Here is a 17,208-nt window from a genome sequence, read left to right on the forward strand (position 1 = left end):
GTTGGTGGTCATCTTCCTCTTGGTCCACAGTCCCCCTGTCCACATATTTCAGCATGGACCCTGCATTAATTTATAAATAAAATATAATGAATTAGCACATGCATGAGAGTTGAATGCTTTTCAAGACACTCAAACTTCAGGACACACGCATACCTGAAATGCTGGTTGAAGGTCGTACAGGAGGCTCTTCTTCCTCGTGTTCTGGTGTACTTCCTGCTCCTCGGTGGACATATTTCAGCATTGACCCTGCATTAATTTTGAAATACAGGAGAAATGAATTAGTATATGCATGCAAGTTGAATGTTTTTCATGACACCCAAACTACAGAGGACACACATACCTGAACTGCTGGTTGAAGATTGCTCAGGAGGATCTGCTTCCTCGTGTTCTGGTGTACTTCCTGCTCCTGCTTCCTCGTGTTCTGGTGTACTTCCTGCTCCTCGGTGGACATATTTCAGCATGGACCCTGCATTCATTTATAAATAAAATATAATGAATTATCACATGCATGAGAGTTGAATGTTTTTCAAGACACTCAAACTTCAGGACACACGCACACCTGAAATGCTGGTTGAAGATCGTACAGGAGGCTCTTCTTCCTCGTGTTCTGGTGTACTTCCTGCTCCTCGGTGGACATATTTCAGCATTGACCCTGCATTAACTCATTCACCGCCAAAGACGTCTTTGACGTCTTATCAGAAATAGCCATCCACGCCAAAGACGTGTTTGACGTGTTTTTGTTTTTATGAGTGCAGCGCGTAGTTGAAACACTTACCCAGCCTCTGACATGTCATCTGGTCCCTATCCTCAAAGGGTAGCCGACAGCACGTTATCAAACACATACCGCAGCTGTTGTTTGAAACGAGGAAGGAGGAAAAGAGGAAAAACAGAGAAACGCGCTTCCTTGTACAGAGGAAAAAACGCCATTGAAACGTCTCTCGGCGCGCTGCACTGCTGCCTTGCTGCAGGGCGAACCTGGATTGCCTAGTCAAACCCGTGACGAACATGATCGATCCGGTTCCAGCAGCGCCTGGTCCCAAAGCCAAGCCGCGGACCCGTTCCTGTGTCGTGTGACTCGTGTCGCAGCATTCGTCCCACTCCCAGCCCGAACGAGAGGAGGAAAACGAGCAGCAGAGGAGGCAAAACGCTGATGGGGAAGGAGGGGGAAGGAGGTGCGATCTAGCTGCAGGCAGCTGTGGACAGAACTCTCTCTCTGTGTGTGTGTGTGTGTGTGTGTGTGTGTGTGTGTGTGTGTGTGTGTGTGTGTGTGTGTGTGTGTGTGTCTGTGTCTGTGTGTCTGTCTGTCTGTCTGTCTGTCTGTGTGTCTGTCTGTACACTCACTCACACTGAGCAAACTTTATTGTTGAATGTAAAAAAAGCACTTCATATATATATATATATATATATATATATATATATATATATATATATATATATATTTTTGTCATTTGTGTCATAATGAATAATATTTACATGTCTGATGTCAATACAGTTCAAAATAAAAGAATTGAGAGCGAGTTCTGCATGATATTGTGTGCTGTACATAAATGCCATTTTCTGCAATTTCTTTTCTCAGAGAGACATTTTGGGTGAAAACAGGGTGTATATAAATGGCTATAAGTAGAGTACAGAACATGCTAAAAGCTCACTTTTTTTTTCCTGGTGAACCCAGAGACGTACATCTTCATTTTGAGGTATTGCAAATCACTCTGGTGCTAATAGATAATTTACTGTGGGTCTTGAAAGATGACCAACAATTATGAAAATCTTTGGCCTGTGCTAAATATTGGCAGTCCTAAACTGGCGGTGAATGAGTTAATTTATAAATAAAATATAATGAATTATCACATGCATTAGAGTTGAATGTTTTTCAAGACACTCAAACTTCAGGACACACACACACCTGAAATGCTGGTTGAAGATCGTACAGGAGGCTCGTGTTCTGGTGTACTTCCTGCTCCTTCGTGGACATATTTCAGCATGGACCCTGCATTAATTTATAAATAAAATATAATGAATTATCACATGCATGAGAGTTGAATGTTTTTCAAGACACTCAAACTTCAGGACACACGCACACCTGAAATGCTGGTTGAAGATTGTACAGGAGGCTCTTCTTCCTCGTGTTCTGGTGTACTTCCTGCTCCTCCGTGGACATATTTCAGCATGGACCCTGCATTAAGTTTGAAATACAGGGGAAATGAATTAGTACATGCATGCAAGTTGAATAAGACACCCAGAGGACACACAGGACCCCAGGAAGATTAGAGGTGCAGTCATGTCCTTCTAATGGGGATCCTTTAATAAACTAAACTAAACTAAACACATACCTGAACTGCTGGTGCTGGTTGACGATTGCTCAGGAGGATGTGCTTCCTCGTGTTCTGGTGTACTTCCTGCTCCTCTCACAAATTTCAGCATTGAGCCTGAATTAATTTTTTAATACAGGGGAAATTAATTAGCTATGCATGCAGAGTTAAATGTTTTTCTAGCCAGCCAGCTGCCCCCCCCCCCCCCACACACACACACACACATCACAACATGGCAACATGGCGCATGTAAAAGCCGTCCCTCCCCCCTTAACTAATCACAGTTAACGTAGGCTCGGGTTGCACACAGACCTTTGAAATTAAAATGCAACTATTCAACCGACCCCCGCCCCCCGCGGTCGGGGTTTTGCTCGGTCAGGCAGCAATGCTATCAGCATGTTAGCTAGCAAGTTGTCTGTTAACATAGCTGGCCTGGCTAACTTGGCTAACGCTAATGGCTAACATCTAGCATGGTTTAAGCGAATTTTCCAGAATTCACCTACCTGCAATCGATGCCTGACAGTCAGCCCGCAGTTTCTTCTGTTTTCTTTTTTCCGCCCCCGACTGCTGCCTTTTGATGCCCATTGCAGCGTACACGTACCATCTGTCTGACCAAATAACAGCAGCTGCTCCAGCTGCATTTTAAGTAGAGTACGCTAGATTGCAGAGCGAGGGCACCTGGTTGTGGAGGGGCGTGCCCTTAAGAGCACGTGATGCCCTACGCAGTCTGCGTACTCTGCGTAATGGGGTGCAACGGGCCTGACTACACTATTTGTGTATGTTAAGGAGTCTCGTGGCCTGCGGGAAGAAACTGTTCCTTAAGCGATTTGTGCGTGCTTTTGGAACCCTGTATCTCCTCCCTGAGGGTAACAGGGAGAACAGGCTGTTGTGGGGATGGTTTGTGTCTTTGATGATCTTCAGGGATCTCCTGAGGCACCGCTGGTTGTACAGTTCATGCAGTTCTGGCAACTCACATCCTGTTACGTGCTGGGCCGCGCGTCTCACTCTCCGTAGCGCCCTGCGGTCCATGGTGGTACAGTTCCCGTACCAGGTGGTGAAGCAGCCAGTCAGCAGGCTTTCAATGGTGCCTCTGTAGAAGTTCCTAAGGATTTCTGGCCTTGGCCCAGATTTCTTCAGGCGCCTGAGTCCGTGTAGTCGCTGTTGGGCCTTTTTGACAACAGTGGCGGTGTGACCGGCCCAAGTCAGGTCCTGGTGGATGTTGACTCCCAGGTACTTGAAGCTGTCCACCCTTTCCACCACTGTGCCGTTGATGGTGATTGGGGGGTGTGCGCCCTTCCCCCCTCCTGTAGTCTACAATGATCTCCTTGGTCTTGGAGACGTTCAGAGAGAGGTGGTTGTCCTGGCACCATTGTTCCAGGGCCCCCACCTCCTCTCTGTATGCCGTCTCGTCGCCCCCCGAGATCAGCCCCACGACTGCTGTGTCGTCTGCAAACTTCACGATGGTGTTCGAAGTTTGAGTCGCCATGCAGTCGTGGGTGTAGAGGTCGTACCAGAAGGGGCTGGAGACGCACCCCTGGGGCGCGCCTATGCTGATGGTCAGTGGGGAGGAGGTGAGGTTGCCCATGAGGCATGGAGTGGGTGAGCGGGATTGCTCATGATGGAGTGGAGTTTGGAGAGCATTCTCCGCTCTGCCACCTGCTGGATTTGCTCCAGCTCAGTCCCAGAGGTGGAGCTCGCCTTCCGGATGAGTTTATTGACTCTGTTCTTGTCAGCTGAGCGAGCACCCTCCCCCCAGCACAGCACCCCAAAGAACAGAGCACTGGCCACCACCGACTGGTAGAAAGAACACAGTAGGGGCCTGCAGATGTTAAAAGATCTCAGCCTTCTTAAAAAATACAGTCGGCTTTGACCTTTTTTATATAGCGCCTCCATGTGGGCAGACCAGCCCAGCTTGTTGTCCAGCTGGACTCCAAGATACTTGTAGTTGGAGACAAGCTCCACCTCTGTCCCCTGGATGTTCACAGGCTGGTTTGGGCCTCTTTCGCCCAAAGTCCACCACCATCTCTTTGGTCTTTGAGGTGTTGAGCTGTAGGTGGTTTTCTTTGCACCAGACCACAAAATCATCAATTGTGGCCCTGTACTCCCCCTCCCCACACACACACACACACACACACACACACACACACACACACACACACACACACACACACACACACACACACACACCCTGTACTCCCCCTCCCGCCCCCTCTCAATACATCCAACAACTGCCGAGTCGTCCGAGAATTTCTGGAGAAAACAGCTGTCTGAGTTGTAACGGAAATCAGATGTGTGTTAAATGTGGGTTAAATGTATTGGCTGTTGTATGCCTATAATCCTGTGCAGATGAGATGAGAGGATTGGGACTGAGGAAGACAGCATTGTTTCAGATGCCATGAGGGCTGTAGGTCTGACTTTGACGGAGAGGCATAAAGTGATCTGCAGAGCGGGAGGCTTCCTGTTGCTGAGAGGTGCACTTTGGATGCCGAAACCAGGGAAAGAGTGTTTGTTTGTGATGCTGGGACTGAAGACTGAAACATAACCAAAGTTGTTTAGTTGTCTAAACATAACTGATGTCTAACATAACCGTTGTGATGTGTTTCAAATTAACCGTGCCCCATGCGAGGTGTATCACCTGCATGCACTGTTTCACTCATGTCGTTTTGGGAGATATTGGAAATGGCCTCATTCTGCCATTTCTGTAACAGTTCTCAGGAACAGACTTTGCCAGGGGCCATGTCCCTAACTCTAAAATCACAGAACCAGAACAGAGCTGCCTGTAGGCAAGCACGTCTCATTAAATCCCACTTATCAAGATCAAGATTCACTTTATCGTCCCAGAAGTGGAAAATTTGGTTTGGGCTTACACCCATACATATATATATATATATATATATATATATATATATATATATATATATATATATATATATATATATATATATATATACAAATTTGGCAATGTGGACTCTTTGGCCGGCCACAGCTATGCCGTTTTACTTGCGATCAGGCTGAAACTTTCAGGAAGTGTAAAGAGCTGACCGAGCCGGATTTTTTAAATTAGGGCAGATTAATTGCCCTAATTGCAGGGCGGACGAGGCCACACAGCAGCTGAGCTGTGTATGCAAGCTGGAGGGCCAGCTCTGCGAGCTGCAGGGCGGGCGGGCCAGCACAGCAGGCGACGCGAGCCTAGGAATTGAGCGTGCGAGATGCCAAGTGTTAATAAAATGGAACAGTGGCATTTACACCTGGCACTAACATACATTTTCTGTGATCAGATTGCAATCGGATAGTGCTCGACCACATTAGCCTGATTTCATTTACACCTGACATTAACATGCGTTTTGGGTGATCATTGCAATCTGATCACCCAAAACGGGTGTCCTCTCAATCCGCATACAGCAACAGTATGCGGATTGAGAGGACACATTGCATTTACACTTGTGTTCAATGTGGTCACAATGCGTCCCTGACCACCTCCGGAGGTGGTTTGGCCGATCAGATCGCAATCCGTCTGTGTCTTCAAGGTGTCGTTTACACCTGTACTTTCATGTGGTCAAGCACCGATTGCAATCTGATCATAGAAAACACATGTTAGTAGTGCCAGGTGTAAATCGCCTCAGAGTGTCTCTACAATACAACATTTCTGGTAAATAGCCTGATCATCAATCCTGTGGATACAATGACCAAGCGGGCAAAGGCACACAATATAACGGACACCATCCATGAGTCCATGGAGTCATAACAAAGTTTGTTGTGTGTGTTGTACTCTTGGTGAAATATTGCTTCAACACTGTAGGAATTAAATCATTCTGTTTGTCATATTTTCCACTATGAAGATGTTTGATAATCTCTTTGATGATTCGCTGCCATTAAACATGAAATTGTATTGTCAAAAACCTCACAATTCAACATGCCAAGAAGTTGTCTATTTCAGAACACACTTTCTGTGGTATAATCCACTGAGCCTCGTCTTCCTCTTCTTCACAAATGAGGAAGAAATAGGAGGGATCTCCTAGTTTTGCATTTTCATCAGTTTTGGTTGTTTAGAAAGTATTATTTAGGTTAATTTCACAAGATATAGCCTATTGACAGCAGGGGTTAAAAAAATGCCACCAAATGTCATGATACAGTACCCTGTTTGAATGTCAAAGCTGAAACTGATATAGATATAGGGAGAGAGTGTTTGTTTGTTTTTCACAATTATTATTTATAGTACTGTGTAGCACACACGTTCATAAATGACTGAACATTGTGACAATGTAACATTAAATAAATATGTTCTGACAAGTGAGTTCATGTAGCAGAAGATGGGAAAAAAAACTTTGGAGAACTTATAGGGTCTTATTCATCAAACTTACAAGCACATTTTGCACTTGCTACCTGCCTTAAATTGCCTTTATGTCAGCAACTTGCTAAGGTGTGGTGCGTTGACAGATTAAATTTCTCTGTGCAGCACAGCATGTGCTGTTAAATGCAGCTCACAAATGCCGATCGTTCTCCACTGACATGTCTGATCATGTATCACAAAATAAGCCTGCTATAAATGCCATCAACTGACACCTCAAGTTAATCATGCATCAGAGCCGGTTCATTAGGGATTATGATTTATACCACAGCACTATTGTCGCAAGCACCTATTCATTTCTTTGAGGCTTCTCTGGAGTTTCGGGGGGAGGGTCTGACTCAGGTAGACTTATGTAAGAGGATGGGTATAAATTAGGGCTGAGCTGCTGTACAGACTGCGCCAGACTGAGCGGATCCAAGGCTTCACTTGACAAGCAGCAGTTGGTCGCAACCGTCTCCCAGGTAATCATCTCAGTTTAGCTCAAATTGTGAATAGACTGAACATCATGACATGCACCTATTCGATTTAGGGTTTCGTTTAATAGCATTTTCATTTTTCCCCTCAGACCTCAACATGTCTGAGTCCTGCACTGATATCATCAACTTGCGCTACAAAGATGGCATCGAGGGCAGCCCCTCCAAGCCTGCCAAGTTCAACGAACAAGACTACGAGTACCTGAAGAAGCGTTACCTCGGGAGGGGGAGACTTTTCGTGGACACCACCTTCCCACCTGACAACAACTCTCTGGGAGACTTGCCTGATTTCAGCCAGACGCAAATAGACCAAGTAGAGTGGCTCAGGCCTGCAGTAAGTGCCATTTATAACAGCCTGACATGATTAGTCTTTGGTTTTCCTTTCGCATGTGTCTCTGAAGTTAGGCTATCATACAGACAAATGATATCTATATCTATATTTTCTATAGAATGACACATTTTGCCATGGTTGCATTTTTTATACATGCTTGACTTCATCTGATTCATCTCAGTTTTTCCGTAACTTTGTTGTTGTCTTGCTGCAGGACATCATGAAAGAGTTCAACATTGACAACAAGGAGCCTTCTTTCTTTGTTGAAGGAGCTTCAAGGTTTGACTTTGGTCAAGGGAATGTAGGTAAGCAAGGATTTCTCACTCAGCTCAGTAGTTGTAAAAAAAAAAGTGTGTGCTCAGTTGTGAACTTGACATCTATACTAGAGTCAAGTCAAGTCAAGTCAAGTTTATTTGTATAGCCCTAATTCACAAGCATGTCCGAGAGGGCTTCACAGAGAATATGTCTAGCTAATTCTAGCTGACACAACAGTAGCAAATTACAGAATGATGATAACACATTGAACAATTGATAGAGAAATATAGGAATATAGAAATATAGGAGAGAGCAGGAGAAGGGAGGAGAGCAGGGGGAATGTGAGAGCGTGATGGGGGTGGGGAGGGAATGGGAAATGTTGGGGAGTATAGGAGGTGGGGAAGGAGCAGGGGAGGGGGGAAAGAGGAGAGAGCAGGAGAGGGGAGGGGGAGGGAGAGCGGGGGGATGTGGGGGAGAAGAGGGCAGGGAGAGGGAGGAGGTGGGGAGAGAATGGGAAATGTGGGGGAGGAGAGAACGGAGAAGGAGCGGTGGGGAAAGGAGCAGGGGAAGGGGGAAAGAAAGAGAATGGGTGCCATGCTTTAAAATGAAATGGATGCCATGCTTTAGAATAGTGTGTGTGTGTGGGGGGGGGGGGTTCGGGAACGGGAGGAGGTGGAGAGGGAGAGCAGGGGGCGTATGAGAGACTATATGGAGAGAACAGGGAAAGGAGGGCTAGCTGACACAACAGTAACGAATTACAGTAGGAGTAATAACACATCGAACAATCATATGATAGAGACCTGTGAATCTTCATTTACTAGGTAACTGCTGGTTTCTGGCTGCAATTGCATCACTGACATTCCAGAAAGATCTGATGGTGCAAGTTGTTCCTCTTGACCAAAACTTCAAGGACTATGCAGGAATCTTTCACTTCAGGGTAAGACAATAATAATACAGATTCCATAAAGGAAGCTTTTTCATGACACAAACCACTTGCCATTGTTTGCCTCATATAAATCGACTAATCTGAATTCCTGACAACTAACCTAAACTCCTCTGTCAGTTCTGGAGGTTTGGAAAGTGGGTGGATGTTGTCATTGACGACTACCTGCCAACATGGAACAAGCAGTTCCTGTCTGTGCGCGCCAAAACTGGCAATGAGTTCTGGGTTCCTCTGCTGGAGAAAGCCTATGCCAAGTGAGTGATCAGCTAACCTGACCTGAAACATTTGGACAATGAGTATGTAGCATGAGTATGTAGCAATGGGACAAATATCAGAATTACATAAAATGATGATGTTCAGCTAATCAATTGGTATATGATAGAAGAGTGTTATAGTATTACAATGATGGAAATTATCCAAGTACAGCCTGTTGTGAAAAGAAACCTGTTTTGCCTGTGTTTCTGTCAGAGTGTGTGGTTCATACGCAGACATGAACGCTGGTCTTACCTCAGAGGCCTTCAAGGATTTCAGCGGTGGCGTGCACATGACTTACAAACTCAGAGCATCTCATGACTGGAAGCATGATAAAGAGCTGTGGCTCTCACTGACCAGAGCCACGGGGTGCAAGTCAATGATCTCCGTTGGGACGTCCCAGAAAGGGGTAAGTCGTTTATTTTTTTACTCTTCTTGCTCTTCAAGGTCTCAGGTCTCTTCTGCTACTTTATTAAGAGAAACAGTTAAAATATAAACCAAAAAATGAAATGCATGAATGAAAATTGCATGGAATGATTTGCTGTTTTGTTTGTGTCAGGATGAGTTGGTGAACACTGTGGCACACACTGGACTGGTGGACGCACACGCTTACTCTGTCACAGCGGTTACTGAGGTAAGTGTGTGTCTGGCCATGAGGAAAGCAAGGAAACCACTAAGACGGTTCTTTTGGGATTTTTATTTTACATACGTCGACATGACACTTGCTTCAGCTGTAAAATATTAAAATACCAATCACTAGCAGAAGCCATTGGTGCATGAGGATACAACTGCAAAATCATTCTCTTTGTCAGCTTAGGGCATGTGCACAAGATGTCTATGCATCGACTCCAAATAGCTGAACTGGCAAAAGAAAATCTATGGTAGCTAAATACGAGGGATCAGCCGAGCAGCATTTTGGTAAACAAATCGCGTCACTGGGGGAAAACAACAATGGAGCCAGCCTTGAATGTCTCACTCTAGCCCCGGCTATGTTGTTTACATTTTAAAAACTGCGACTGTTCACACAACTTTAACACGACATGCATATATTATATATCAGACTCTTGAGCTACTTCTGCTCTCACTCAGAATGTCAAAATATAAGCAATGTCATGTATAGTTTTTGAGATATGAACGTTTGTTTGGCACAACTCATACTAATTTAGTTAATTGCAGCACTTCCGGGAGATTTGCGGTGACATCACGCTGATTCCTCGTATACTCCTCTGTGTCCGCCACGGGGGTCGTTAGGCCTGGGCATTGGGGGATATAGCCCCGAATGTTTTGTGAATAGCCCTTGATCTTAAAAATAAATTTAAATATATATAAAAATAGCCCCCCCATCTGATCTATTCATCTGTCATTCATGCTTTAAAGCCCTCAAAATTAACATGATATAATATATCATGATATAGTTGATCAGAAATGCAACAATTTGCTTCCCATAACCTGTAACCTATAGAAGGAAGAGACATCACTCTCATCACAGCGTTCGAATAGGTTTGTCAATCAAGGCTACTGAAGTTGAATAATTCATGAATTTGCTATAGGGAGTGCCTGGAACCCTGGTGGTCCCTGGACCCCACTTTGAGAACCACTGATCTAGTTTTTCAGTATTCATCTCAATTTTCTCAAAAATTTTGCATTTACCTGTTGCAAAAAGAAAGAAAATCCCGGGGCGGCGCACCCCTAACCACCCCCCACGCCCCCCACCCCCCCGACCTCCCTAAAGAGGGCTGGGCTAAGCCCCCAATGTCTTCAGACCCTAGAAACGCCCCTGGTGTTCACCATCATAGCTACCACCTCTATCCATAGTGATGTCATAAGCTATAGGATTCGTTCAAACAAACTAGCATAAGCCAGCAGCGAGCACACTCACCGGTGTTTTTAAAGTTTCGGTGCACGGCACAGGAGATACTTAGGAGGAGAAAGAGAGCCAGCACACAAAAATGTCCTTTCGTTGAGTTTATTCCAGCGCACCAGGTACAGCACACGGACGTTTCAGCCTAACGGCCTTGTTTGCTGGCTCTCTTTCTCCTACTAATGAGCTATAGGATTCACTTTCCTTATTGTCCTTCTATCCTATCCTATTCTCTTCACCTTAACCCTACATTTGAAATCACAAATGCGTAAGTGTAAAAAGTTATATTGAAGAAAAAATTCTATTTTCATTTTTAGGTTGAGTATAACGGCACAAATAAGCTGGTACGACTCATGAACCCTTGGGGCCAACAGGAGTGGAATGGAAAGTGGAGCGACAAGTATGGATGACTCATACAGTATATCATCATCCCAAATTCATTCGAAGTTTACAATTAAAACTAATAATGCAACATGTGCACAGATCGTTTCTACGGCAATACAAAGTTCTAGTTTATACTGCACTATAACGTAATTATTTTTCTGTGAAGAACAGCTATCCTGTTCTATGATTAAACCTGACATGTCATATGTTGCATGCTCTCATTAACTCATTTTATTGTTGTGCTCAGGTCAGATCTGTGGGACAAAGTTAGCAGCGAAGATCGGGCCAAGTGCTTTGACCGCAACGATCGAGAGTTTTGGTAAATACTTATAGAGATTTGGAAGCAACATCTTAGGGAATGAGACAGATCTATAGATTTGCTTCACAATTTCTGGCTTTTCATCTCTGTATCTCCTATCTGTCTTCCTGTCTGTCAGGATGGAGTTGGAGGACTTCTGCCACTATTTCAACATCATGTCCATCTGCTGTGAGAACCCCAACTTTATCGATGGCGACCTCTCCTGCCAGTGGAAATGCATGGTTTATGATGGCAGTTGGGTGGCAGGCAGCACTTCAGGGGGAAACGTCAATGAATGTGAGCCGCATTCATCCTTCCACCATTATTTTGAACTGTGATCATGTATTTTATTTTTTAATTTTAAATTTTAAATTTTCTTTAATGAAAAAAGAAATCTATTTTTCTTAAACGCCATCTGTATTAGGTTACATTATTTATTAACGCCCCTTTTCCTGTCCCTAGTTACCTTTTCGAAGAACCCTCAGTATCGCATCACAGTCAAGAAAATCGACCGGGAAGAGAAGGGAGAGGACGGAGACAAAAACATCTTGCTGTCTCTGATGCAGAAACCTGCTCAGCGTTATCGCAACAAGACGAGAACCAACCCCATTGGACTTACCATCTTCCAGGTCTGAGTCCTCCTGACCTTTACATGTCTGTCTGTACCCAGGAATGTTTAGTTTATTATATAACAAATCAATTATCATTAGATAAGAAATAAGTCAAATGTAATGTAAACTAGAACGGCCGCACCGCAGATATATACCTCCGCCAAACAAGTGAGCAGTCGACATGCATGTCTGTCCAGACTTTGACGTTTGAGCCAAATGTGAAGAAATTTCATCAAGGTGTTACTGAGATATGGCATTACCGAGCTTGAAAATGCCATTTGTGAGGTCAGAGTGACCTTGCCCTTTGACCACCAAAATGTAATCAAATGTTTGAGGCAAATTAGATGAAGCATCGTCAAGGCGTTCCTGAGATATCATGTTAAGGAGCATGAAATGAGCGGTCGTGATGTCACAGTAACCTTGAACTTTGACCACCAAAATCTAATCAGTTCATCCTTGATTCCAAGTGGACATTTCAGGCAAATTGGAAGAAATTCCGTCAAGGCCTTCCTGAGATATCGCATTAACGAGCTTGAAAATGGCGTTCGAGGGGGTCACAGTGACCTTGACCTTTGATCACCAAAATCGAACCAGTTCATCCTTGCATCCAAGTTGACGTTTGAGCCAAATTTGAAGAAATTCCGTCAAGCCGTTCCTGAGATATCGTGTTAACGAACTTGGGAATGGCGTTCGTGAGGTCACAGCGACCTTGAACTTTGACCACCAAAGTCTAATGAGTTCATCCTTGAGTCCAAGTTGACGTTTGAGGCAAATTTGTGAAATTCCGTCAAAGCGTTCCTCAGATATCGTGTTAACAAACATCGGACAGACGGACAGACAACCCGAATTTTTATCGCCGGCGGGGGCATAAAAATATAAGAAAATTATGAAAGCCAGAAATAGTTGAAAGTGAGTTAAAGAAGCCCTCAGCAGCTCTTCACACTATCCCTGTGATAAAAAAAAAAAACGTGAGTACCTGGAAACAATGTTTACTTCATATTGACGTTATTTTTAATGTTTTTATTTTTCAAATCCAACAGGTGCCACCTGAGGTAAGTACAAAGAAATATCACACACTACCTATATGCACACAAAGCAAATTCCACCACAAAGTTATTTGAATGATACAATAGCCTGTGATCTTATTGAAACAACTAGATTTAAACAGATTTGTATTTGATCCAGGCATCCAGCCAGCACCGTCTGGGAGCCTTCTTCTTCAAGAGCAAGACGCCAGTGAAGCCGCAGCAGCTTTACACGTATGAAAGAGATCTGATCGAGCTGCACAGCCTGGAGCCTGGAGAGTATGTGATCGTCCCCTCCACCATGAAGCCCTACCAGACCGCAGACTTCGTTCTCACCATCTACTCCAAGGCCGACACTGACGTGGAGTAAGGAGTTTACTTTGTTTACCATGATTGATTGTAAAAGGGGGGAATGTGCAGTAACAAAAGCTCCATGCAACACCTCTATCATACAAAGACCATCAGAACAGATGAAACATTAAATGGAACCATTGTTATAGAGGAGGTGTGGAGACAAGTGCACTAGTCATAAAACATATGTACAAAAAGTCAATCAAACAATCCATCAAATAGTCATAAACATTGACCATCAGTAGAGAACCGTATACAAAAAAAAGTGATGATTTATGACACAAAATACCGTATTGTCACAAAGAAATTTTAATTCCAAAATACTACTTAAAAATCGGACTCATACAAAATGTATGTCGAATCAAAGTAAAACCCACTACAGGATAGTGGTGTTGTGGTAACTTGTTTCAGATTTAATGTTTTACACAATAACCTTTAAAGTGCAGAAATCTAATATTTTAAGTCAAGAACTGAGCTTTCCCAGCATGAGGCCAATTTAAAAACATAAATAGTACAAATTGAGTGGAAATTATGCACAAATCTGCTCTTTAACTGATTCCTCTCTGCATCCAGCGCCAATGTTGGAGATGAATCTGAAGATGAAGGCACTGAAGATAAAGGCACTGATGTACGCCCTGATGAAGGTTCTGATGAACGCCCTGGGGTATGAAATAAAACACTTTGTTGAATGAATACATGTAGCCAGCTGTAATTCAATACCATTCAAAATTAGAGGTTAGAATCTACTGATCTCTAATGATCTGATGTTGTTTCTTTAAGCCAACTGACAACGAGACAAGCCCAACTTATGCCCTGTTCAAGCGTTACGCTGATCAGGTGAGTTATTTTTCAACCCGTCCATGTCTTTAAATTTGTTCTGTTTCTTTTTTCTCTCTCCACTCATCCTTTGGCGCATCCATTTCAACATTTGGCCAGTTTTCAATGCTTGTTTTTATTGTTTCTGTCTCTGCTGTCAGGATGGTGTGCTGAGTGACAGAGAGCTCCAAAGGCTCCTGAACGATGAATTCCCTAAGGGTGAGTTTATTGTGATTTCCCTATGATGTGAGATTGTTTTCCAAGTATTAAAAAATATGAATCCCCATGCGGAGACTTTACTTTTGTTACTCTGTCTTCCTTTCACAGGATCCTTCGACCAGGACACCTGCAGGGGCATGATTGCTACGATGGATGTATCCTTCAAAACATATTACATGCTTAAAGCCCGCCTCCAAAACATATTACATGCTTAAAGCCCGCCTCCAAAACGTATTACATGCTTAAAGCCCGCCTCCAAAACATATTACATGCTTAAAGCCCGCCTCCAGTCCGTTTTGTCCTTTTTCAGATATTTCACGATTCTTAGTCATGTCCTGACCATGTTGATTAGCTACACTTTTCGCCAAATATTTTTGCCAAATAACTTAATTTTGTGCTCAAATTCAAAAAGTTAAAGCAGCTACGAGCAAGATTTTCGATTGTTATTAAACAGTCTAAATTTAATATCGATGCATCACATCTTACCTCTAATAGTAGACGAGACCAACGCCGAGTATAGTCTCGCTTGAACCCCGAGTGAATCGGCCAGTGTTGTCTTGATGATTAGTCTGTCTGCGGCCGGGGCAGATCAGGAAGTGAAATGAAACGGTTTGCGGCAGCCACTTCGGCCATAACCACAAAATAACAAAATGACTTCCAAACAAACTGTTAGAATATAACGAGAGATGTTCGCGAGAGTAGCAAGCCCCTGCATGGCGTTCTCCGTGTTTATGGTCTGTTGCTAGGCAGAGCGAAACGGTGGCCCGCCGGTAGACAGACACAGACTCTATAATCATCAAGAGAGCAATCTCCGATTCACACGGCTTTGGTCTCATCTACTATTAGAGGTAAGATGTGATGCATCGATATTAAATTTAGACTTTAATTACAATCGAAAATCTTGCTCGTAGCTGCTTTAAGTTAGTTGCTAAAATTGGAAGACGACGTACAACTCAATGGAATGCTACAGTATAGTCATGCGTAATGGCAATTCGGTTCTGACTGAGGATGAGCTGACATGTTAACTAGCTAGCTAGCTGTTAGCTCCGTTAGCTAAGCCCACTGCCTGTTGCTGTAACAACATTCATCCGGCTCCAAAACACTAGCTTGTGAACCATTTTGAGTCACGCTGCATCATCCAATGGGGCCATCAGTTTTGAGTTCCCCGGTTGTTGAGATGTCTGCAATAGAGCTGGGGCAACTACGTCACGTCTGTGCGAGCAAAGCAAGGCATTGTGGGTAAATACGATGGACTCCTGTACACTAGTAGTGCCACTCGCTGTTTACTTTCATGTAAAATAGCAGTACAAAAAAACGATAAAAAAAAAACAGAAATAATTTCATTTATAAGTGACCCAAAGACAGCATGACATGATGATATATTACAACTTCGCCGGCCATAGATTGCACAAGATACGTCAAAAATAGTCATTTGATCCATCTTCAGTAATGTCACTCATGTCTGTTATGTGACTTAGAGCTCCACCTCTGTCCACCTGGCATTTGAATAAGGGCTCGGTATTGGAAACTATACGCAATATTTGGGAATACTGATTATGCAAAACTAAAGATAACAACATTGTACTGTTTTATTGTGATTGCTAACGTGTATGTAGCGGAGCCTGCAACTCCCTATCGGGGAGCTCTTGAAGTCTTTTGAATTCGGCGACTTACGGTTTAAACATATAGGCTATATATTATTCTGATTCATATGAAATCATGACACACTGATGGGGAGTTAAAAAAAAATCTATCCGTGTGTGTGTGTGTGTATGTGTGTGTGTGTGTGTGTGTGTGTGTGTATTTTTCATCTACCTGAAACATTCTTAATGTACAAAGGTTGACCGGAAGGCGAAGATGAGCTTTGCTGAATTCTCAAATCTCTGGAACAAGTTTGACAATTTCAAGGTAATGTATAAAGCCATAGGAAAATATATTCAACTAATTTCATCAGATTTTCTGAGAGTTGAACATTTACATTTAAATTTAAGAAATATTGAGTTTGAGTCTGACTCTTTGTGTCTGTGATGTGCATTTAATCACTTCGGGAGATGAAAAACTGACTTCCATATCCAGATTCTGTTTGCTCAAAGGAGATTCATGTTTCTTCCAGAAAGCATTTGAGAGCGCAGATGTTTCTCAAACTGGGACTCTCTCCTCCACTGAGCTCACGAATGCCATGAAGACTGCAGGTAATAAAAAAAAATAAAAAAAAATAAATAAATAATAATAATAATAATAATAATAATAATAATGAATTTAACCGTCTGCAGCCACAGTATGTTGAATAATAAACGTATACCAAAGCAGGAAAGAGGAAAGTACTTCACATGTATGATTATGACTGGAGTGATTGTTTTCCATGTGTCTCCACCAGGAATGGACCTGGATGACAGCATCCAGGTCGTCATGGTGGATGCACTGACGTACCGCTACTCCGGCTCCTACTCGTCCATCTCCTTGGAGGACTTCCTCCCTCTCATGCTGCACCTGGACAACTTAGCCGGTGAATAACATACAAACAATCACACCAGTTCCAATAAGCCCAGATACTTTGAAGCCCATGGTGCAGTGGTGTGGCCATTCAGTGCTGTGTAGCTCAACAACACAGCTAATCGTTTTTAAGATGGAAAATGGTCCTAACTCTACCCCTCTAAACAACTACTGCAAATTCTCGCTAAATAAAGCTAGAAACTTCACGATTTGTTTTACAAAGTTTTGCTGTCACAGTA

The 17,208-nt window shown here is 43.4% G+C and overlaps 1 protein-coding gene across 1 annotated transcript; it reads left to right on the forward strand.

Annotated features, from left to right (window-relative positions):
* Nucleotides 1–7,230: 7,230 nt before the first annotated feature.
* On the forward strand, nucleotides 7,231–16,990 carry LOC310773144 (calpain-8-like; the record flags this gene model as incomplete). Its single annotated transcript, XM_083633057.1, has 17 exons — nucleotides 7,231–7,464; nucleotides 7,676–7,766; nucleotides 8,538–8,653; nucleotides 8,780–8,913; nucleotides 9,128–9,320; nucleotides 9,471–9,545; nucleotides 11,090–11,172; nucleotides 11,404–11,475; nucleotides 11,594–11,751; nucleotides 11,917–12,083; nucleotides 13,251–13,456; nucleotides 14,015–14,105; nucleotides 14,222–14,278; nucleotides 14,419–14,476; nucleotides 14,585–14,631; nucleotides 16,590–16,668; nucleotides 16,854–16,990. The coding sequence occupies 17 exons, from the start codon at nucleotides 7,231–7,233 to the stop codon at nucleotides 16,988–16,990; spliced, it is 1,998 nt and encodes a 665-aa protein (XP_083489183.1).
* Between the last annotated feature and the right edge of the window lie 218 nt (nucleotides 16,991–17,208).

Source organism: Poromitra crassiceps (assembly GCF_964638095.1).
Source record: "Poromitra crassiceps genome assembly, chromosome: 1".
NCBI classification, from domain to species: domain Eukaryota; kingdom Metazoa; phylum Chordata; class Actinopteri; order Beryciformes; family Melamphaidae; genus Poromitra; species Poromitra crassiceps.